The sequence below is a fragment of the Grammomys surdaster genome, unplaced genomic scaffold, assembly GCF_004785775.1.
Source record: "Grammomys surdaster isolate TR1022 unplaced genomic scaffold, NIH_TR_1.0 724, whole genome shotgun sequence".
In the NCBI taxonomy this organism is placed as follows: Eukaryota; Metazoa; Chordata; class Mammalia; order Rodentia; family Muridae; genus Grammomys; species Grammomys surdaster.
In genome coordinates, this window is record NW_021605143.1 from 894,835 (window position 1) to 917,885 (window position 23,051).

The 23,051-nt window shown below is 48.9% G+C and overlaps 1 protein-coding gene across 1 annotated transcript in view; it reads right to left on the minus strand.

Moving 5' to 3' along the window:
• The window catches only part of Slc4a8 (solute carrier family 4 member 8), a 57,778-nt gene extending 47,289 nt beyond the window's left edge, over positions 1-10,489 (minus strand). The window contains exon 1 of the mRNA XM_028782247.1: positions 10,263-10,489. Within this exon, the coding sequence (XP_028638080.1) occupies positions 10,263-10,307 (45 nt within the window). The 5' untranslated portion in view covers positions 10,308-10,489. The remainder of the gene's footprint in view (positions 1-10,262) is intronic.
• Between the last annotated feature and the right edge of the window lie 12,562 nt (positions 10,490-23,051).

A 23,051-nucleotide genomic window follows, 5' to 3' on the forward strand; every position in this document is an offset into this window, starting at 1 on the left:
GTTTTAGGTAAGTTCTTTTAATAAAAACAAAAAGAGCTAGAAAGAAAAAGAAAAAAGAAGAAAAGAATATTCTGTGTACTGCGTCACCCAGTCCTATGACATTCAGGAAAAGACAAAACTATGGAGACTTAAAACCCAAGAGTCCTCCCGGGGCAGGGGGAGGGGCTTACAGTCCAGTGCAGAGGAGTTTGGGGCAGGGTACGACACTAAGACCCCGCCCTAATGTAAGATACGGACATAGCCTTAGCATGACAGCTGCTCCGGGGGTGGGAGGAAGGGCTGCACGGGAACTTCCTGTCCCTCCCGTATAGTGCTGTGAAAATAAAGCTATTACAAAATCTCTAAAAATCACAACAAATGTGACCTATGGAAGAGAGGTCCGCTGATGAGGACCTGCAGCGGAAGAGAGAGAGAGCACGCCAGTGCAGCAGGAGAGAGAGAGAACACCAGTGCAAAGGAAGAAAGAGAGAGGGCACCAGTGCAGCAGCAGGAGAGAGAGTGCGCACCAGTGCAGCAGGAGAGAGAGAGGGCGCCAGTCTTGCCCTTGATGTGCAGAGGCCTCTCCAACACTTTAGAGACACACTGAAGTATTTTCAGATAAAATTCATACTGTATTCACAAATGAGGCAGACAGACAGCTGTGAGTGCAAGGCCAGCCTGGGCTATATAGTGAGTACCGGGCCAAGAACTCTACACAGAAAGACCCTGGAGAGGGGCAGGGATGAGGAGGGGAAGGAAAAGCCTGGTTTGACGTATGTGGTATTATTTTACAACATTCCAAGTCCTCAGGCAAGGAACCATTTTTAAGTGAAAATAAAAACAAAAAAACAGGAACAAAACAAACGACCTGTTCTGCTTACCGAGCCTATCAGTCCATGAGTTCCTTTCTTCTTTCTCTATTTTTTAAGACAGGATCTCAGTGTGTAGCCCTAACTGGCCTGGAATTCAGAAATCTACCTGCCTCTGCTGGGCTTAAAGGCATCCACCACCACACCGGACATAGACCATGAGCTTCTCACAGCTGGAAGCATGTGTCTTTCGTTCTCGAGCATCTCTGACAGGCCAGCAGAGCTGCCTACACTGTCTGCGGCATGCACTCCTGTGAGCAGTGTGCACCCCTGTATGCAGTGTTCACCCCTGTGAGCAGCGTGCACCCAGGTAAGCAGTGTACACCCAGATAAGCAGCGTGTGCCCTTGTGAGCAGCGTGCGTCCCTGTGAGCAGTGTGTATCCCTATAAGCTCTGTGGAAAGCGAAGGGAAACACAGAGAAGACAAGATGGTGGTGTGTGTGTTCACTGTAGATGCCAAGTCATTGATACATGATGATTCATTATGCAAATATCTCTCCTTTGATATACATTTGAAATGTTCCCCAACTTTCAAGCATATGCCAAGTTTGTTTGAAATTGTTCAATTGAAAAGGAAATCTCAGACCTCTTGGTCCATGCTTGCAGCGGGTGCCACAAAGGTTGGCTCTCTTTGCCTCTGCAGCCATCACTATCTCTGGAAGCAGGATTTATCAACGTGTAGTTTGTGACCTTCTAGGATACCACTGGAGCGGGGAGATGGCTGTATGTGCATTTAGTGGTGTGGGGGGCAGTCCATAGCTTTTACCAGATTCTCAGAAGAGCTCGTGGCTTGGGAGAGACTAGTCACAAGGAACACATTACGCAAGCTTAAAGGCTGGGAGTGAGGGAGAAGAGTAGTGAGTTAGAGAGAGACCCTCCTTACGAGTGAGCCTCCTTCCCATACTCCCTCCTAGTGGCTCATTGATAATGCTGCCTGCTAAGGACATTGGAGGGTCCCAGGACCGGATAAGAAGACCTGAGGTGTTAGTTCACATTGAAGGACTGAAATTGTGTGGCTGGAGGCAGCTTGGCTGCTAGGAGCACTGCTGTTCTTGTAGAATCAAAGTTTGGTTCCCAGCACTCACGCCAGGCAGCTCACAACCAACAATAAACTCCAGCTCCAGGGAACCCAACGCCCTCTTCTGGTGTTCACAACCGTACACACCCGCACGTGTGCACACACACACACACACTCACAAATGAAAGTGAACTTTTTTCATTAAACCATTGGCATTACATGGCAGGTATTGAGAGATAAACCACTGTTATAAGCCTTAAAAACTGGCCTTCTCTGGGGAAGACCTCACCAACTAGTTATGCAATACCATGTGCCCTGGGAGCATATACATACAGGTAACATGTGGACCGAGTAGGTCATATGTGTATATTTAGGAGTGTGTGTACACGAATGTGTGCATATGTGTTTGTGTGTCTGTGTGTGTGCATGCATCTGTGTGTCTGTGTCTGGGCATGTGGCTGTGCATGCATGTATGTGCAAGTATGTGGTATATGTATGCATATGTGTGTCTGTATGTCTGTGTATATGCATATATCTCTGTGTGCACATGTGTGTAGTATGTGTGTACATGTATAGGTATACACGGGTGTACATGTGTACACATGTGCACCTGTGTGTATGTGTGTGCATGTGTGTGTGTCTATGTGTACCTATCTGCATGTGTGTGTTGTATGTGTATGGTGTGTGTGTGTGTGAATATGTGAATGTGTGTATGCATGTGTGTGTATGTGTGTGTGTGCATGTGTGAGCAAAGGAAAAGAGGCCATGAATCTGAGAGAGATGGAGAGCAAGGGGGTGCATGGGAGGTGCTGCAGGGAGGGAAAGAAAAGGGAGAGATGATATATTATAATTTCAAAAAATAAAAAAATTTTATTAAAGACAATGAATGAAGCTGCGGATAGAATCATCTTTAACACCAGAACTCAAGAGGCAAGTGGATCTCTGAGTTCAAGATCAATTTGGTTTATATACTAAGTAGCTAGGACTACACAGTGAGACCCTTTCTCAACAAAAAATAATTAAAAAAAAAAAGAATGAGTCAGATCTGAATGGTAAGTCAAAGTCTTACTTCCAGGAATGACCAAATTAAAAGACAGGAGCAGGATGAATCTTACATAATGTTCCTAACTCCAGGTCACGGCCCAGAAGCAGCAGGGAATGACAGTCGTAGGCAGAAGCCATGCGTAGAGCCCTGCTGTCTCATCTGGACTTGTGGAGATGGACTTGCCCAAATGAAACCCATCGCCCTTCCAAACTTTATCTCAAACATGCCTTTCACTCCCACCACACCCTGTGGGTCTAATGCTTTGGTCATGGTATACCCTCCCATCCTACCCAGCCTTCACTGCCGGCCAGAACAAGACAGCATCACAGTCTTTCCTGAGCACAAATGCACTCTCCCATCTTAAAAATCAGCCACACAGAGACGAGCTCTGTGTTCCCGAGGTGAGCACTCTGCACAGGGTGCCCCTCGGCCCTACCTCAGGGGTTCCCCATCGGCTGGCAAACAAGTTGGTACGACTAGAACTGGGGGGTGATTTCAACGGACACGTACTTATGCCTCCATTTTTGCTGAAGCTATTACCCCACCTAATCTCCAACATGTTCTTAAATCAAGGCTAAGAGCTCACAAGAGCTGAGAAGAGCAGGAAGGCTCGAGTTTTATTATTAATTATGTATTAATACTGCTCAACGCAAACAACCTGGTCGTTTTTGAGAGCTCCAGAAATCTGAGCGTGGATTCATGCCTGCGGTGAGAACAGCCTGAGACTCACACTGTCCTCTCAGGCAGTCGGTGCTCAGACCCTTACACACCCAAGCGTCCTGCTGCCAGCAGTCCTCCGGTTGTGAAGAGTCCACCTGCCTCTTCACCAGCACAACGCCTGCTTCCTGGTCCCTTGAAAGCCCACTCACCGAGTCTGGCCCAGATTTCTACTTCTCTCTCATTCTGGCTTGGAACAAACGAGGCCAAAGACGAGATCTCTTTGGTAGCTCAAGAGCTATGCAGTTCTCAAGCATGAACTTCTGCAGACAACACTCTGTCACAAGGTCGAAAGGCCGGACCTGCCTGAGTGCCTTCCATTACTCGATGCCTACAAACGCCCAACAACAAGGAAACGTGGTCCACCAGCCTTGTAGCAGGAGTCCCTGGCCATGCGTTCCCTTCCCACTCTCCAGTCTGCGGGGAAATGAGACTGCACAGTGGCTCCGTGGTTCTCTCCTGGAACCCCACTTGGAGTCACCCCTGTTTAGACTTGGAGAACGATGACCCCTGGAGAGGCGTACATCTAAGCTACAGTGACAACAGGGTTTGTGATTTTACCCTCAGAAGAGAATTGAGAGCCCAGCTAACGTGGATCATGTCACTGATCAACTGAGCGTCCAGTAAGACTGTTGAGAATTTGTAACCTGCAAAGGAATCACATGTAATTAAAAGCATTATAAAGCCAGACATGGTAGCACACGCTTGTAATCCAGCACTTGAGAAACTGAAGTAGCAAGAGTACCAGTTCAAGACCAGCCTGGTCTATAGTAAATTCTAGGTTAGCCTGGGCTACAAAGGAAGATCCTTTCTTTAGGTCTTGCCAAGGACTTGGGTTCAGTTTCCAGCACCCATGTGGTGGCTCATCACCACCTGTAACTCCAGTTCCAGGGAACTCCATGCCTTCTTCTGGCCTCTGTGGTAACTGGACATACACGGAGCGCCCACATACATGCAAAGAAAACACTCATCCACAGAAGCAGGAGGCAGAAAAGCAAAACCAGAGAGAAGATCTGAGGGGAAAACCAGAGCCTGAAAGATGTGATTTCTGGCTCTGAAGCAGGAACTACAAGCCGACGAGAGCAGCAGGGCTTAGTCTGACAAGACAGGGGACAGCAACACAGAATCTGTGTGACTTCCTAACTACCCACTCCCTACCTTATGGGAAATGGTCAGAGGCTCCGTTACCCAAGGCGCTGGCAGCTGTAACCTAGCAGCGGGTTTAGAATCAAGGAGGCTGTTTTCTCTTTGTCTTGACGACGACCGTGGCTGCTCTGCCAAGGCAAACAGCACTGAGTTGATTACCTGCAGCTTTGAAGGAAGTAAATGAGCAGCCTCGGCTGCCCCTGTTCTATGTCCAAGGCCCTGTTCAGCAAGTCAGCCCACAGCCCTCCCACAGAGCTCCCCAGCAGAGCTGGTGAGGGCCAGAGGAGGATGGCCGCAGGTTCTCACACCCCGGCACGTGCTGGGAGGGTGAAGGGGCGGACTGTACTGCAATGGGGGAGGAGGCAAACTTCCATCTGGAACTGGAGGTTTTGTTCAGTAGCATTCAGCAAACACTTACCGCTTGCTTACCATAAACTGCCCTGGGCCTTCAGGAGTAGGTAGGCCCTCAACAGAGCTGACCATTCATTTGCTCAGCAAATATGTACTGCGCTCCCGTGGCAAAGCCACTGAACACCAGAAACCAACCTCAGGAACTCTTGTCCCGGAAGTTTGTTCCAGGTCCACCATAAGACACAGGCGTTAGGTTGGTCCGCCGCTGGACTCCTCAGTCATCTCCCACACGCCATGTGTGGGAACATGGGAACTCCATGTAGCCAAGATTAATTGTGAACTTGCTTTTACACTTATCTATATGTGTGAGCATTTTGCCTGCTTATGTGTGTGTGAAACACATGGGTGTGTGGTTTCTGAAGGGGTTATCAGAGGCCCTGGCTGGAGTTATGAGCCACCATGTGGGTGCTGAGGATTGACCCTGGGTGCTCTGCAAGGGTAACTAGTGTTCTTTACTGCCGATCCATCTTTCTTAGGTATCACACCACCATGGGTTCCTGTGTGCGTGTCTGTGTCTGTGTCTATGTGTGCAAGGGAGGAATGATTGTGTGTGGGCATGTGCTTGCCGTGGTAGACCTGTGGAGGTCCGAGGACAGCTTTGTGGAGTCTTTTCCTTGTTTCCACCTTCACGTGGGTTCCACGGTTCAGACTCCAATGGTCAGGCTTGTACAGAAGTGTCCACCTCCCCTGACCTTGATCCACCTCCCCTGACCTTGAACTGCTCATCCGCAGGCTTCTAGCTTCCCAGGGTGGGATCTCAGTCATTTACCCCTATGCTCAGCTCCAGGGTTTGGGTTTGGTTTTCTGAAGACTTCTGCTGCGTGCCAGGGCTGGAGCATATAAAAGCCAGGCTTCTCTGCTTCTCTCAGTACTGCTTCCACTCTCCCTGGTCGGTCCAGTGAGGCCTAGCACTACCTTACTCAGATCTAAGGTGTCCCACCTCCTGGGCTTCTTTCCCTTCTAGTGCTTCCCTCTGGGCAGTTCTGCACATGCTGACCAGGAGAACTGTGAGGCTGGAAGACCGTCCATCCCAGAGTGGGGGCTTTACCTAAAGCTATCTTCTTGCTGTCCTCCATTAGTGCCCTCCCTTTAAAGAGCCCATCAGCTCTTGAAATTTCAGCAACACCTCCCAAGAGTTTGCAAAGTAAATGATGCAGGCCTCATTAACTCAGCCTCTGGGCTGCCCCCTCACTCCGTGAGCCACACTCTGATACATCCCATACATCCGTCCTAGGCTTTCCCAAGCTCGTCTCAGGGCTCACTCAGGGCCAGGCGCTCTAACGAGAGGTTACAGCTCTGGGATGCACGGTGTCTGAGGACGCAGCCTTCCGAGAGAGGAGGCTCTGCCCTTGTAGAAGTCTACATTTCAGCTCACTACATTTCAGTTTCTTCATCTAAGAAGTAGAAACAGTAACAGTGCATAATTCTCGGAGCTGCAGAAAAGGTGAGCTGGGGTACGAGACTGGGAGTAGATCAGGCAAAGTGAGCCGGGCTCAACCCTCAGCATTGTAACTAAAGAAGAAAAGGTGACCTCCAGATGAACGGAAAAAGCCTAGCATGCTGCCTGGCACACGGAAAGGAGGCAGTGCTAGCAAATATAGGCGAGCCTGGGGTGAATGCAGAAAGGAGCCTGTGTGGTTCACAAGGGGTGAAGACGGAGGACCTGTGGCAGGTGGTGCCAACAGGGAGCCTGGGTGTCCGACTCTGGTAGGGCTACAGGGAGCCTGCCTGCAAGGTCAGAAAGGATTTTCCTCAGTGGAGGGGAGGGGAAAGATCCCACGGCTCGACAACCTGAGTAAAGGTACAGTATGTGTGGGCCACTGACTGCCCGTAAATTCTTTCGTGCAGATCCTACCTAGTAGACAAGAGCTCCTCCTAAAGGAGAGGTCCTTCTGCCTCGGGCACACGAGCCGTTCATTTCCAGCAGCCAAGCACTGGCTGGACACCAGGCAGAGTTACACAGGACCATCTGCCTCTTCCCTGGCTCCTGGAGCTTCCAGCTAAGGAGACAACCGGACATCAAGACAAGTACACTCGAACGCAAGTGCTGGGAAGGAAAGAAGCAAGGATAACCCTGCAGACCGATGTCTCTGACTCAGGGGTGGAGGTCAGGAGACACGAGTGAGTCATGAGGAGGAAGAGTGTCCTAGAAAGAGAGCAAATCCTGAGCTGCGAAGGTGCTTGTCATACCAAAGAAAGGCAAAGCAAGCCAGAGCTGGAGGGCGTGGTCACAGAGGGGAGGAGTCCAGGGAGGCTAGGCAAGCCTTGGCCGGCCGTGTCAAACCTTGGTAAGTCATGGCAGAGTTTGGATTTTATTCTACATTTCTCAAGAGGCCATTGACAGGTTTTGATATAAGACATGACAAGACGTGGCTTGCATTTCTAAACCCCCTCCGGCTGCCGGATGGAGGGCAGCTGTGGACAGATGCGCCAGAAGGTCTGGGTTGGAGCCCGCCCCAGGAAAACAGTCTAGAGTCAGGATGTGCAGCTGTGGTGTCTCAGACTTTTGCTTCCAACAACACACATGCCCTGTAAGGTCCAGTCCCCCAGGCAGCACAAGAGGCTTGGTCACTAAGGTAACTATCCCCTCAAGCCCTTCCCATTTCCCCTCTCAGCCCTCATTCTCCTCCCTCCCTAAGTCTCAAGTTCCCGTATCTGACACCTGCCTTCTCAGGTCCTAGCCTGTCTCTTCTCTCTGCCCATTCCATCAACCACAATGTGTCTTAGCTCACTATAAGGAACATACTATGCGCGCAGACACAATTCTACAGGCCACTAACATAACCCAAGTGTTACTGTGTACTTGATACAGCCTGCACACACTCTGCATGTTACAGACAGATCTCCTCACACACACCCCCAGCCTGATAAGGACCCCATCCTCTGTCTCTTGAGCCCTCTATCCAGTCTAACCTCCCCACCCCCTCGCCAGTGACAGCTCTTGGTCCTCGGGTAAATTCCAGCTTCTTCAGCAGGGGCCACCTATGATACAAACCCAGAACACACCTCACATTCCGCCACTGCTCCTGTGGCTACACCACACTGTCCCCACACTGTTCCTGTAGCTACACCACACTGTCCCCCCAATGCTCCTGTAGCTGCACCACACTGTCCCCCCCAATGCTCCTGTAGCTGCACCACACTGTCCCCACAATGCTCCTGTAGCTACACCACACTGTCCTTCCAGAACTTGCTCCACATCTGCCACAGGACGTCTGAACATCCTGCTGTTTCCAAGTTCTTCGACCTCCCCTTTCCTTCAGCTGGTGTTCACTCTTCAGACCTTTGCCCAAATATTCTTCTTTAGAAAACTCTCCTATGGTCTGAGTCATGCATGCTCTCATAGGACTGTCTGGGACGCTGCCAAAGCACCTGAGTTTACAGTGACACATTTCCTTTGTGCAGATTTTTTTTTTCTGAGACGTGGAGTCTCATTATGTAGTCTATGGTGACCTCAAACACACCATCCTCCTGCCTCAGGTTCCTAGCACTAGGTCTACAGTGTTTTGTGTGGTTGACTAAGGATGATCACTTTGGGAAGCAGGGAGGTAGGGAGAGTGCTTGTTATAGCATGAAGACCTGAATCCAGACTCCCAGTACCCCTGTGTCAAAGGCCAGCAAGGCGGGGGCAGGGTGGGGACATTACCACAGGAAGATCCCAAGGGCTCACCGGCTGGCTGATGTTCAATGAAAGAACATGTATGAATAAATAAAGTGGATACCAGATATCAAACTGGATATCACAGGCGTGAACACTCATGCGTGCGTGCGCGCATACACACACACAAACACACGCACACACAATTCTTAGTTCAGGCTGGGGTATGGCTCAGTGGTCCAGCCATTGCCCAGCTAGTAGAAGGCAGTCCATCCCCAGAACCACCAAAGGCAAAACAAACAAACAAACAAGCCTAATTCTCCTCCTTTTCTTCCAGCTGGAAGAGGCAAGAGCGTGGTCTATTTTTGCTCACTGTCTCCCAAACAGAGGTTGACTATAACACAGCATGCCATAAGATCAGATGTGGAAAGGTTTCCCAAAATCTTAGATCTATTTTTGTGACTGGCAGGCAAAGGCTATTTGCCGGGAAGAGGGGCAGGGAGTGTCATGCCCACTTCACCACACGAAGCAAGTTCTCCGTACCTCCTCCCAGAACCCACTCCTCATGTCAACACGGCATTTGCTTCCGAGACCTGCCACCCTTCCTGCCTCGGTACTAGTCTCTGCCTCGGTTCCCTTCCCTCCTTCAAACCCTCTTTGCTGGGCAGTAACCACACCTGATTGGGTGTCACAAGAAAGCCGGTGTGAGAATTCAGAAAGCTACTACTCACTGGATATCACACAATAAACTGTGTTTCACAGAGTCCTTAAAACGGCCTTGTGAAGTAAACCGTACAAATATTTCCATTTTAATAGATGGGGAGGCCGAGGTTCCAAGAGAAGGGGAGCTTGCACAGATCGAGAAGCCTAGGAGAAGCAGATTGGAAACTGAACCCACAGACCCTTCACACCTAGTCCAATGCTTCCTAACATTTGCCGCCCCTGTAGTTCTAGTATCGACTACGTAAGGCTCTTGACACCTCACCGCTTTTCTGGTCCATGTGCATCCCTACCCAGAACTTGTCAGCTGTCTGGGCAGCAGGGAGGGATCCACAAAGCCGGCCACATTCTCAGGGGCTGTTCCCAGCCTCCCGATCTTTGCAAGGTTTCCTCTGAGCCACTGAGGAACCAGAGTCAAAACACAAAGAACCGCGCAAGGTCCCCGGATTCCCTCTCGTCCGTCCACCTACAGGATAACGAGGCAAGGCCAGAAGCCGGCATCTGCCCCCAACTGGGACCCGCGGACGGAGGTCACTGCTCCGGACACCGGGCAGCAGGCGACGCAGGGGATGCTGCAATGCCCGTGGCTCCGGGCTCGGCCCAAGGTCACCCTCCCCGGCCACCCGGAGCGCCACCTGGCGTCCCACGCGGGCCTCCCCCTGCCCTCGGGGACACGCCTGGAACCCCGGCTGGGGCAGGAGCCGGGCGGTGGGCAGAGGACCGAGGCTGAGCCGGGGAGGAGCGGGAGGCGGGGCCCACCTGATAGCTGAGGACGCCGTCCGGCTCGTTGCTCCCGGCGGGCATGGCCGGGCGGAGCCTGGTCTCGCCGGTGGGTTCCAGGTTGAGCTGTAGCAGTCCGCGCCCTCTGGTCCTGTGTGAGCCGATCGCACGCGCGGCGACCCCTGCCCAGGAACCAACGACCGGTCAACCATCAACCGGCGCCACCTTCATAGCCATCAGCCGGCGAGGCGCCCGCAGCAGCCAATCAGAGGGCGCCCCGAGCAGCCAATCGGCGCGCGGAGCACGGGAGGACGCTGTCCGGCGGTACCCTGGGCTACCAGGAAGAAGGGAGGAGGGCGCCCGAGAGCCAACCCCTCCCTGGGCCGGTTGCCTTAGAAACCGCCTCCCTCCCTTAGGGGGCCTCTGGGCTCTGAGGTCCTTCCTACTGCTCGCTAGGAACTGAAAATCCCTGCCTCTGTTTGCAGCTGCACCTGACTCTTGGGAAAGTGTCAGGTTTGCCTATTCTGATTTTATTCCTCGGAAGATGGGTTTTAAATTAAGAGAAAATTTCCCTCAGAAACAAAGATGGCAGGAGGAAGTAATGATGAGAAGAGAGAGCCTTCTAAAATTACTTTTTAACCCTTGAGTTAGTGGCCAGATTGAAGAGCGTTAAGGAACAGCAGACAGGAAGCAGTCAAACAGGCTGAGACTCGTGTCTCCTAGAGTCTAAGATTGACAGCCGACAGTGGGGGCTGAGCGGAGGATGATTTCAACTAGTCCAAAAGGCGTGCTGTAAGACAATTTGTTGTTTAACAGCAGAACTAACCGATCTGAGACGAGGTTGGAAAGTGACTCCATTTGAGTTTAAAAGGAAACAGAGTAGCTAATTATCCTTAGCGTGAGAGAAAGAAAGAAAGAAAGAAAGAAAGAAAGAAAGAAAGAAAGAAAGAAAGAAAGGGGCCTTTGTCTTGTATCTCCTGAGAGCGGAGGTGAGCCCACGTTATACAGGGGAAAGGGATCATTGCAATCATTCTCATCCTCTGCCAAACTGAAGAAAGGAACATGATCCAGTGCATGTCAAGGTTCAACCTTTATGGTGGTGCACCTCATCTGGCACTCAGGAGGCTGAGGCAGGATAGTAGCACGTTCAAGCCTGCCCTGGACTTCCTGGTAAGACCTTATCGCAAAAAAAAAAAAAAAATTAATTCAACCTCCACTTAATCAGTACACACTGTAATCAAAACAGGAAACAACATTGGGCCTTAATGTCCCTGAAAAGGAATTGAATTTCTGAAGCTGAGGAGATGACTCTGTTTAAAACGTTCTTACTATGTAAGTGTGAGGAGCTGAGTTCAATCTCCAGCATCCAGGAAACACTGGGTCTGGAGGTAAAAGCTTGTAATCTCAGTGCTGGGGAAGGTAGAGTCCTGGAGCTTGCCAGCCAGCCAGTCTCAACCAATCCATGACGAGCTGCAGATTTGGTGAGAGATTCTGTCTCGAAAATAAGACAGAGAGTGCTCGGCAGCTGGGAGAACTTGTTGCTGTTCTAGAGGACCTGGCTCGGGTTCCAGGTCCTACATGGAGGCTCACAACCATCCATAGTGCCAGTTCCAGGGAATCGGTGTGTCTCTTCTGGCCTCCTTGGATGCAAGAAATGAATGTAGGACACAGACACAGATGCAGGCAGAACACCAATGCACACTTTAAAAAAAAATAAGCGGAGAGCTATTGAGGAAGATATCTGCCATCAAACTCTGACCCCCACATGTGTACTTATACATGGGTACACACAGCAATGTGTAAAACACATACATGTGCACACGCCCACACACATCGTTTTATTTTTTTTGTTGTTATTTTTTTTAAGACTTATACATGTGATTACTCTGTTGCTGTCTTCAGACACACCAGAAAGGGGCATCAGATCCCGTTTCAGATGGTTGTGAGCCACCATGTGGTTGCTGGGAATTGAACTCAGGACCTCTAGAAGAGCAGTCAGTGCTCTTACCCACTGAGCCATCTCTCCAGCCCTCACATCATCCTTTTTGATCATCTGTAACAGGAACCTTGTCCAGTTAGCATCTCACAACAGTGATTTCTTTTCCCTATGCCTTTGTACTCCACACAGCCTCAGAGGTTGCTGGGCATCTAGAAGACTGCAAATATATGTACATTCATTTCAATCTATTTATACATGTATTGAGGTCCAGAGAAACGGCTCAGCAGGTGACACCATTTGTCACCAAGCCTTATGATCTGAGTTTGAGCCCCAGGATCTACACAATATAAAAAGAAAACCAACTCTTGCAAGTTGACCTCAGACCTCCACATGCACAGCATAGTGTGTGCATGCACACTCACCTGCCAAGGTGAAGACAGCAAACATCTCAAGTCTGGGGCAAAGATTGGAGAGTGGTAACACGCAGAGTAGCCACTGTCAGGCCAACACAGAAAATAATAGTGAAAAGAACAGTAGAAACAAATGTTGCAATTAGAAGATGCCCTTGTAGGGCTGGAGAGATGGCTCAGCGGCTAAGAGCACTGACTGCTCTTCCACAGATCCTCAGTTCAATTCCCAGCAACCACATGGTGGCTCACAACCATCTGTAATGGGATCCAATGCCCTCTTCTGTTGTGTCTGAAGACAGTGACTGTGTACTCATATACAAAAAATAAATCTAAAGAAAAAAGAAAAAATTAGGGTGGTGTGGGGAAAGGATTTTTTTTTTTCCCTTGAAGAAGAAGCAACAGCAGAAGCAGCAGCTCTTGTCAAACTGAGAAGAGCTGGTATCCTAGTTAGTGTTTTACTGCTGGGAACAGACACCATGACCAAGGAAACTCTTATAAGGACAACATTTAATTGGTCTGGCTTACAGGTTCAGAGTTCAGTCCATTATCATCAAGGCAGGAACATGGCAGCATCCAGGCAGGCATGGTGCAGGAGGAGCTGAGAGTTCTACATCTTCATCTGAAGGCCGCTAGCAGAATACTAGCTTCCAGGCAGCTAAGATGAGGGTCTTAAAGCCCACACCCACAGTGACACACCCACTCCAACAAGGTCACACCTACTTCAATAGGGCCACACCTAATAGTGCCACTCCCTGGGCAGAGCATATACAAACCACAACAACTGGATAATGGGTTCAGACTTTTTACTTTCCTTGTATAATAATAAAAAAGAATCAGGCCATTTAAGGTTTTAGGGATCCATCCCCTCCAGGCACCAGGACCTAGTGAAATAAATGTGTCATTTATCGAAGTAGCCATAGCATCTGCTATTTCTCTGTCTCACTAATAAGAAAATTGAGTCAGGGAAACTAAGCAACGTCTAGGTCAGGCAGTCACTAAGTGGGGATTCAATCATCGTTTTTTAATTAAAATGGCTTTACTGAGAGTTCTGTATCTGTGCGTTGGGTGCCGGGGAAACAGCAATGAAAAAAACCTGGGACTTGGAACTAGAGTGAGGAGACAGGAATCAAATAAACCGACAAGATCACTGTAAGCTATGGCAGCTACTGTGAAGGCTGTGACAGAAAGAACCCAGTTAACGAGAGAGGGCGCTCTGTGGAGCCGAGGACAGCTCCGGCGAGACCGGTGAGTCAACGTGAGCCTGCTTGGCTCGGGGGTTTCTGGATGACGTGCTGCACGGCCTTGAGGAAGTGGTGTGGTCTCCGTTAGCTACCAGAAGGTGGGATGGATGGCAGGACAAACCTAAGGCAGAGTGTTCATTAAACTGGCTCTGGCTAAAGGTAGCCGAAGGGAGGATGTGCTCAAATACCTAACTATCCCACAAGACAGGTCTCAGCCACCCACCGTTAAGACGGGGCAGGGTAGGGCAAGGAATGTGCTTTCCAGGTGTCCTCCCTGATTTCGGTTTAGTTGCAATGAGGCACGGCCTTTGCCTTTGGCCCTTGAGGGTCAAGAGCCCCATCTTCTGGCCGGTTGTGAGAATTACAAAGGTAAGTAGGCCAGAAACAGAGTCTGGCACAGCAGGCTCCCCTCCTAGGGCTCATTTGGTCTTTCTTTCCCTAGCTGGGCTGGCTGGCTTGGTGCCAGGTTTCAGTCGTCTAGCCCAAAATTCTCCCTACACTAACGTAATAAAGTACAATCGAGTGACTGAACCCGGTGAGCAAACGGGCCCTGGAGGAGCAGGGAAAAGCTCTCAACCCTTGTGTGGCCTGCAATGGAAGGGGAACGAAGTGGACGGGGGAAAAATGCAAAACACACAAGAGAGACAAAAGCTGTACAGACACACCAAAGTTTCAGGACCATGGGGACAACCTCACCTGATCCTCGCCACAACTCTATGAGGTAGAATGAGGCAGACTCTCATCCCATTTCACAGATGAGAGACTGAAACTCATATGTGTTAGTCGACCCCAGGTCACCCACCCAGACCGTCAAGTGCACGGAGCCGCTGGGGCTAAAGTCAGCGGTAGCGGCCCCCGGAGGGTGCGCACGCGCGCTTACATCCTTCCCTCAGGATGCCTGGGAGCTTCCCTGGCTTTTATAGGCCCCACCTCTTTGGCCTTCCAGAGCTCGCCTCTGCTTCTGTCAGCTCTTTAGCGTTGGTGTAAAGTCCGGGAAGAGGAAGCAGATCTAAACTCCTGGATACCCAACAAGTCTCTTTCCAGGTAAATACACGGAGCCCAGAAATTTGCATAGTGTAAACAGACACAGTCAGGGACAGGGTGGTTCTGAAGAGACTCTGGAAGGCTAGGCCATCAGTGTGTAAACATTGTAAAGTACACTTCACACAAATTAAGATGGCCACCATGTCACTCAGTGACACAATCCTAAAGGATGACAGTTGTTCATGTTTTCTCTTCAACCAAAAAGTCTTTATGTGTATGCATATGTGTGCATGTGTGTACATGTGTGTAAAGTGTGTGAATGTGTGATGTGTGTGAATGTGTGTGAATGTGTGTGCATGTGTGTACATGTGTGTGAATGTGTGATGCGTGTGAATGTATGTGCATGTGTGTGCATGTGAGAGTGTGTGAGTGTGAATATGTGTGAGTGTGTGACTGTGAATGTGTGTGAACTCATGTGCATGTGTGTGTATGTCTATGCATGCATGTGAGTGTGAATGTGTGTGCATGTGAGTGTGCACGTGTGTTCATGTGTGAGTGTGAATGTGTATGCATGTTTAAGTGAGTGTGAATGTTTGAAAATGACAAAATGCCCAGCCTGGTCTACAGAGTGAGTTCCAGGACAGCCAGGGCTACACAGAGAAACCCTGTCTCGAAAAGCAAAAAAAAAAAAAAAAAAGACAAAATGCAAGAAGTAAAGCATCTGAGAAAATATTCTATAATTGCAATTAATCTTTTTCATCAAAAAATGTAATTTTGTCCAGTTTGTGTCTCTGTTCCTATGCTTGGCATTCAGCCAGGGGCTCCTGGCTCGCCCATGTTGGGCAGCGCCCCACGCTCTCCAGCTGAACCTATACTGGACTCGATGGGGTTTTTGTTTGTTTGTTTGTTCCCTTTTTGTCCAATATGGAGAATTGAACTCAGGGTACATGGCACATGCTAGGAGAGCACTCTACCAACTGGGCTACATCCCTAGCTCTTTCTGTCCTTTTCAAATTTAAAAATTTTGTCTCTTGATATCCCTCTTAATTACATGACTAAGCCCAAGAAAAGGTTGGAGAAAAGACAGATCGCAGAAAAGACTTAATTAGGGCTTGTTCTGTGTAGTCTGGGAACATCTCCTGTGGTCGGGAAGGAGGGGGTGACTTCTCTGTCATGCCAGAAAGGTTCAGCAGGTGCACGGTTTGCTTTCAGCCTTTGCCAAGTCACAGCCTATCTAGCAGGATGAGAGAATGCAATTCTCTTTGTTCGCAGCAGGCTGCCAGCCCGGAACATTGCAAATCACGAGAAAGAAAGCGAAATGCGAAATGCTGAGAGAGAGAGAGAGAGAGAGAGAGAGAGAGAGAGAGAGAGAGAGAAAGAGAGAGAGAGAGAGAGAACTCCAATGGCTCTCACTACCCCCTCACCATCAATAGCATCCAGAGTTTCCCTGTGCTGGACTCATTTACACCTTGCTCCAGACTAAGGGAAGTTCTGAGATGCAGTACAGTGGGCCAAGACCTGACCCCCACCTCCCCCGCCTTCTTTACAACCCTGATTAAGACAACTAGGCAGAGCAGAGGACAAGAAAGGCGGGGGGGGGGGCACAGAACAAAACAGAGAAACGTGTCTCAGAAAATTGTCACATGCAAGCAGAGGCTGAGCTAAGGGGCTGTGGGACTCCAGGATCTGACGGGAAGCCCTTCTCGAATCTTCAAGGAGCAGGTGTTCACAGAGGACCACTTGCCAAAGTTCTGCATACCAAATCTGAGCCCTTTTGTGTTATGCTAAACACAGTTGTCTTATCTGTTTCTAACCAAGCCTAACCCTGCTCGGAAATGTTTGTTTAAAGTCGGTTCACTACGTATCTTATCTTCCTGGGATAAGATCTGAGCTTGTTATACTCAGAAAGGAAGTTCTTGGCTCTCACTTCTAGCCCTCAGCCCTGGCCTGGCCTTAAGGTGGCAGCAAATCCAACCTTCTGTATAGCTTGGAGGCAGAGAGAGACAGAGACAGAGAGACAGAGAGAGACACAGACACAGAGACAGAGGGAGAAAGACAGAGAAACAGAGAGAGACAGAGAGAAACAGAGACAGGGAGAGAGACAGAGGGAAACAGAGACTCAGAGACACACAGAGACAGAGACAGACAGACAGACAGACAGACAAAGAATAAAAGAAAGACAGACAGACAGACAGAGACAGAGAGAAAGACAGGCAGACAGAGACAGAGAAAGACAGACAGAGACAGACACAGAGACAGAGTTTGGTAAACTCTTTAAAGCCACCCTTTTCCTCGTTTGTCTTCAGTGTACATGTGTGCTTTTATAGACTTAAGGGCTGAAGCGTGGAGAAGCAGGACAGGTCTCCTAGACCAGTTAATAAGCAGGCTGCTTAGGAACTAAAGATGCTTCAGGATGACGTGATATCTTCGTGGTTAAAAGCACTGTGACAAATCGTTCTGATTTTTGTCAACTTGAAACAAGCTTGAGTCCTCTGAGACTACAGGCTGTTGTAAAGTTGTAAAGTTCAGCCCACTGTGGGCGGTGCCACCCTTGAGTAGGTGGTCCCGGATTGCATAAGAAAGCTGAGCAAACTATGGGAGCAAGCCAGTCAGCTGCTACATAGCCTTCCTCCATGATCTAACTCTGCTTCAGCTCCTACTTCCAGGCTCCTGCCCCAACTCTTGGCACACCTTTAGTCCCAGCAGCGCTCAGGAGGCAGAGGTAGGCAGATCTCTGTGAGTTTGAGGCCAGCCTGGTCTACATAGAGAGCACCAGGGCACCCAAAGCTGCATAGAGAGACCCTATCTCAAAAAACTCACAACTAAATACGAATAAAATAATTACCAATGATTTTCACTTGATTGTGTGGTTTCCTACAAATATAACTAACTCCAATTTGCCCGAACAGAGAAAATCTTGCTGCCCACTTTGAGTGGTTCACCCCTACCCACCACAAAGCAAAAGCCTGGAAGCCTGGGCAGGCATCTTCCTCTGTCAAATGAGAATTTCGTGGCTTTTCGTGGCTTTTTCTTTTTCAGTGCTAGGACCAGACCAAGGGCCTTGTACTTGCTAGGCAAGCATTCTACCATCGAGCTATACCACCAGCCCCATAACTGCCACTTTGAAAAGTCTGTCGGCAAGACAGTTTACTGAACAAACTCTCACAACATTCTGAAAGTAACTCTCACAGCTACTTGCTCTAGAAGCACGGTAGCTTAGACATAAATCCAGTCCAGACAGCGTTCCTCAGCTGCAAATCACTGAGGTTTTTATTTCTCAGCTAATACTAAAGAGAAGAGACTTGGTCAGACATCTGGTCTGGGGATAAGGGGCCCAGACACAGGATGCAACTCTATTTCCCTTGTGTATCTTTTTCTATCTATGACCTTCTGCCAAACAGAAAAGGCCAGACTCCTTTTATAGAAGGCAGATTTCTCTGATCTCTTCTGCAGCTCGACAGAAAGCAGGAGCAAGTACTTGCCAGGTCCACCAGAAACCACAAAGGAAAAAAAAAAATCAACATAGGGGTTGGGTGTAGCTCGGCAGCAGAACACTTGCTAAAGTGGCCAAGACATGAGTTTGACCTTCAGTTCTTGGGATGGGAGCCTCTACTCTTCAAACACACCGGAGTCAGACATGGTGAGTCACGTCCGTAAGCCCCACATTGAGAGGCTGAGGTGGATGGAGAGTTTCAGGCTAGGCTTGGCTACATAGTGAGGCCCTATTAAAACAAACAAAAAGCCGTCTCAACTGTGTTAGGGGAGTTGGAGGGGGCTAGAGTCTACCCACTAGAGTGAGACCATTACAGTTACATTGTAACTGGTGTGTGGGTCTGGCTCTTTAGAACGTCTTGCCCTTAGCATCTGAGAATAGTTGGAAGAGACTTAAAAGTCTCAAAAACCAGTTTTATGTCTAATGCTGTTTGTTTCCACAATGTCCCACGAAAGGAGCGATCCAGACATCCCAGGATAGCTGTCTTACAAAATCGGACTGGCCATAGCTGGCAACTCATTCCCAGGACCAAGCAGCCTTAGTGAAACTTCTGATCATTCCAAACCATCTCTCTGAGGTCCCAAAGAAAATGTCCACTCATTCTTAAAGGAGTAGTGGCCAGAACCTTTAATCCCAGGATTCTACAAGCCAGCCTTCTCTACATAGTTTCAGGCTAGCCAGGGCTACATAGTAAGATCCTCTCTAAGAGACAACAGTAAAATCACTTCAGAATGTGTCTTCTTCTTCATTTAAACTTTTCTAGAAATATCCTTGTAGACACACTCAGACAGGTTTCCATGATGACTCTTTTGTTTTCGAGACAGAGTTTCTCTGTGTAGCCATGGCTGTCCTGGAACTCACTAAGTAGACCAGGCTTGTCTCAAACTCAGAGACCCACCTGTCTCTGCCCTCTAGTACTGGGATTAAATGTGTACACCTCCACATCCAGGCTCCATAGTGATTCATAATCCCATCAAATTGATAAGATTAGCCATCACAGGAACCACATAGTCCTTGTGTCTGGCCGCTATTGCTAACTCAGCCAAATACTGCTTTACGGTTTCCACCTTCCTTTAAAAGGTACTTAGGGCTGGGGATATGGTTCTGCTAGTTAGGGTGCTTGCGTAGTATAAAACTAAATACACGTAATAATCTTTATATCTGTGGATATGCCAGTAAACTGTTAGAATGTTCTAATGGCTTTTGGTTTTTGTAATTATTATTCATTATTATTCAAGAATTCACTGTGTAACCTAGGCTGACCTCAAACCCTTTTCTGTCAGTATTTTATGTGTGTGAACATTTTCCTTGCCTGTATATCTATGTATAACATGTGTGCAATGCCTGAGGAGGCAAGAATAGGGTGTCTAGATACTGTATGTATATATGTGTGTGTGTGTGTGTATGTATGTATGTGCATGTTTGCACATGTGCACACACGCATGCAAACATATGTGCTCATGTGTCTAAAGGCTAGGGATCAGCATTAGATGTCTTCTGTATAGCTTGCTTTTTTGAGGTAGGATCGCTCCCTGAACCTGGAGCTCACAACTGGACAAGACTGGCTGGCTATTAACCATGGTGATCTGCCAGTCTCTGGCTTCCTAGCCTTGGAGTCACAGACCCTCAGCAGCAGGCCCAGCTGCTCCATGGGTGCTCAGGATCCAAACTCAGGACCTTTGGTTTGCACATACACCCACATTTCCTTGGTACCTGTCTTTTTTTTTTTTTTTTTTTGGTTTTTCGAGACAGGGTTTCTCTGTGTAGCCCTGGAACTCACTTGGTAGACCACCAGGCTGACCTCGAACTCAGAAATCTGCCTGCCTCTACCTCCCAAGTGCTGGGATTAAAGGCATGCGCCACCACCGCCTGGCCCTTGGTACCTGTCTTAATTAGGGTTTTACTGCTGGGAACAGATAACCATGACCAAGACAACTCTTCTAAGGACAACATTTAATCAGGGCTGGCTTCCAGGTTCAGAGGTTCAGTCCATTATCATTGAGGTGGGAGCATGGCAGCATCCAGACATGGATGATTCAGGAGGAGCTGAGAGTTCTACATCTTCATCTGAAGGCTGCTAGGAGAAGACTGGCTTCCAGGCAACTAGGATCAGGGTCTTAAAGACCACGCCCACAGTGACACACCTACTCCAACAAGGCCACACCCACTCCAACGAGGCCACACCTACTCCAACATGGCCACACCTCCAAGTAATGCCACTCCCTGGGCCACGCGTGTACAAACCATCACAGTACCTTTTGAGATCACTTCATTTATTCATAGCTGGGGCTATCTCATTGGGCAGAATTCCCAGAGAGAGGAATGCAGATTCTCTGCCTCTCCTGGTCCAGGGATACAGAAACAAACGTGACTACGGCTGCTGTCCCACTTGATGCGAGCTAGAACTGTATGTGAAGAGGAACCTCAGTTAAGAATATGCTTCCTAGCCAGGCAGTGGTGGCGCACGCCTTTAATCCCAGCACTTGGGAGGCAGAGGCAGGCGGATTTCTGAGTTCGAGGCCAGCCTGGTCTACAGAGTGAGTTCCAAGACAGCCAGGACTACACAGAGAAACCCTGTCTTGAAAAAAAAAAGCCTCCTCCATTAGACTAGCCTGTGTGCATGTCTGTAGGACATCTTGATTACTATTGATGCACAAGGCCCAGCTCACTGCAGATACTGTCCTGGTGGTGAATTGAATAAGAAAGCCATCCAAGCAAGCCATAGAGAATAAATCAGCAAGAGACCAAGTCAGTGTTCGTCCACAGCTCTGCTGCAGCTCCCGCCTCCAGGTTTCTGCCTTGAGTTCCCACCCTGACTCCCTTTCATGGTGGACTATACTCTGTAAGCTAAAATAAGCCCTTCCCTCCCCAAGTTCCTTTGGTCACGGTGTTCACCACAGAGACAGAAACCAAACTAATATCCAATACCGCCCTGCTTCCTACTTCAAAGAGAGATAGGAAATCTACCCATCACCCGCTTCCCTCATCTCCACTGTTCTCTATTCTCTGCGTCTCCAGGGAGACAAGCCGTCCAGTTTGTGCCAGGCTACGTGATCCAACAACACTCAGGACTCAATTGCCATATTATTTAATTTATTACAGATGTTGGGACACGGCTCTGTTTTTCTTAGCAGGTCCTCTCTCTCTCTCTTCCATTCATTATCTGACAATTAACCCTCTAACTGATAAAGGCTAGAATTTCTCACATCATGTTTTTTTTCTTCTACAGATAACGTTTACTCACTCAGTATGAATCGAAGACATTAAGAACAGCATTTTGGGTTTTGTTTTGTTGATTCTGGTTTTTTTTTTTAAATTTGAGGTCAATTTTGTTAGAGTTTACAAAGGAAAGCACCAAGGCGGGCAGGCTGTAAATCCCAGCAGCTGTGGGCAGGAGGGAAAAGAAGAGGAAGAGCGAGACCCATGCTGTTCGCAAAGCAGCCACACCACAGAAAGTGCAAAGGGGATGAAGTTGGGTTTAAGTTTCTGAGAAAGACCGGAAACACCCAGACTACCAGAGAAACATAAGCTCTGGCCAGCATCAGAGAGAGAGGGGGGCGGGGAGGGGGAGGTAACAGGCAGGATCACAGATACACACAAAGCAGGTTACAGCAGGGATGCTTGCATATCATAGAGACCTCACAAGGGCCTCAGGGAATGAGATGTTCCACAGAACAGTAGCCGACCTGAGCCTGCACTCCTAGAGAAATGGAGATGGTGATTTCTCAAGCAAGAGATTGCCCTGTAGCACGCCCTGAGGTAGAGACAGCACAAGGTCCTCCAGGGCTTCCAGATAAGCCCTGGAGAAAACAGGAATATTATCTAAGCATGATTTTCTCTCGCAGAGAAGGGGTTTGCACCTGTTTTCCATGCAGAAGGCTAGGAGTGGGTGTTCTTTATAGCCTTGTGGTCTTTTGCTACCTCAGGCCTCCCCTGAACCTTCTAGACTCCTGGGCGTTGTTTCTCACTCAATAGAACCAATTTTTATGGAAGAGGTCACAGGTATTTTTGCAAAAGAGTCTACTATTATATGCTTATTCCAAACCCTTCATCTCTTGACCTTTATCCTGAGTAATGTTTGCCAATAGAGTCCATTCTTGTGGAAGAGGTCACAGGTGCAAAAGACATGCACTTCCAAAGGAGTTTTGATGTAGGCATGACTTAAGCTTTGCTGCGGTAACTGTCAGGAGGAAACTTTTATCCAAAGTTAAATATGTCAAAAATAAGTCACTCAGTGCCAGGCTCTGGAACTTTGAACCAGCCCAGGCAACTAAGTTGTGCTGAACTCGATTTTCTTCTTGCCTCTCTTGGATCATTTAGCTGTTGTAGGAAAAAAACACCGCACGGGGATGGCTCGGCCCGCTCAGCAGCAGCCCGCTGGCCAGGCTGGTGCACTGGAGGCGGCCCGGAGGCTTTTCCCAAACTCGGGTTCCCCCATATGCAAGAAAGTCCAAGGTTCTAGAGGCTGGAAGTTTGTGGGTGGCAGTCCCCAAAAGACACGTGGACTGGGTTTCCAAAGAGTAGCTTTATTGACCATGAAGGGAAAGTTGGATCTGGTTGTAAGTGCGCCCCCCAAGAGCCTGGGGAGAGAGCTAGTGTCCCGCGCAACCTCCCGCCAGCAGGAAAGACACGGCACACTCAGGATCCTTCTGCAGTATAAGCTTTAATGCATCTTGAGAGGGAGAGCATAAGCTTCACAAACGAGGAGGGACCCCAAGGGCCTAAAACCCTTCCCTTATATAGAGAGCTAAGCCCGCCTGG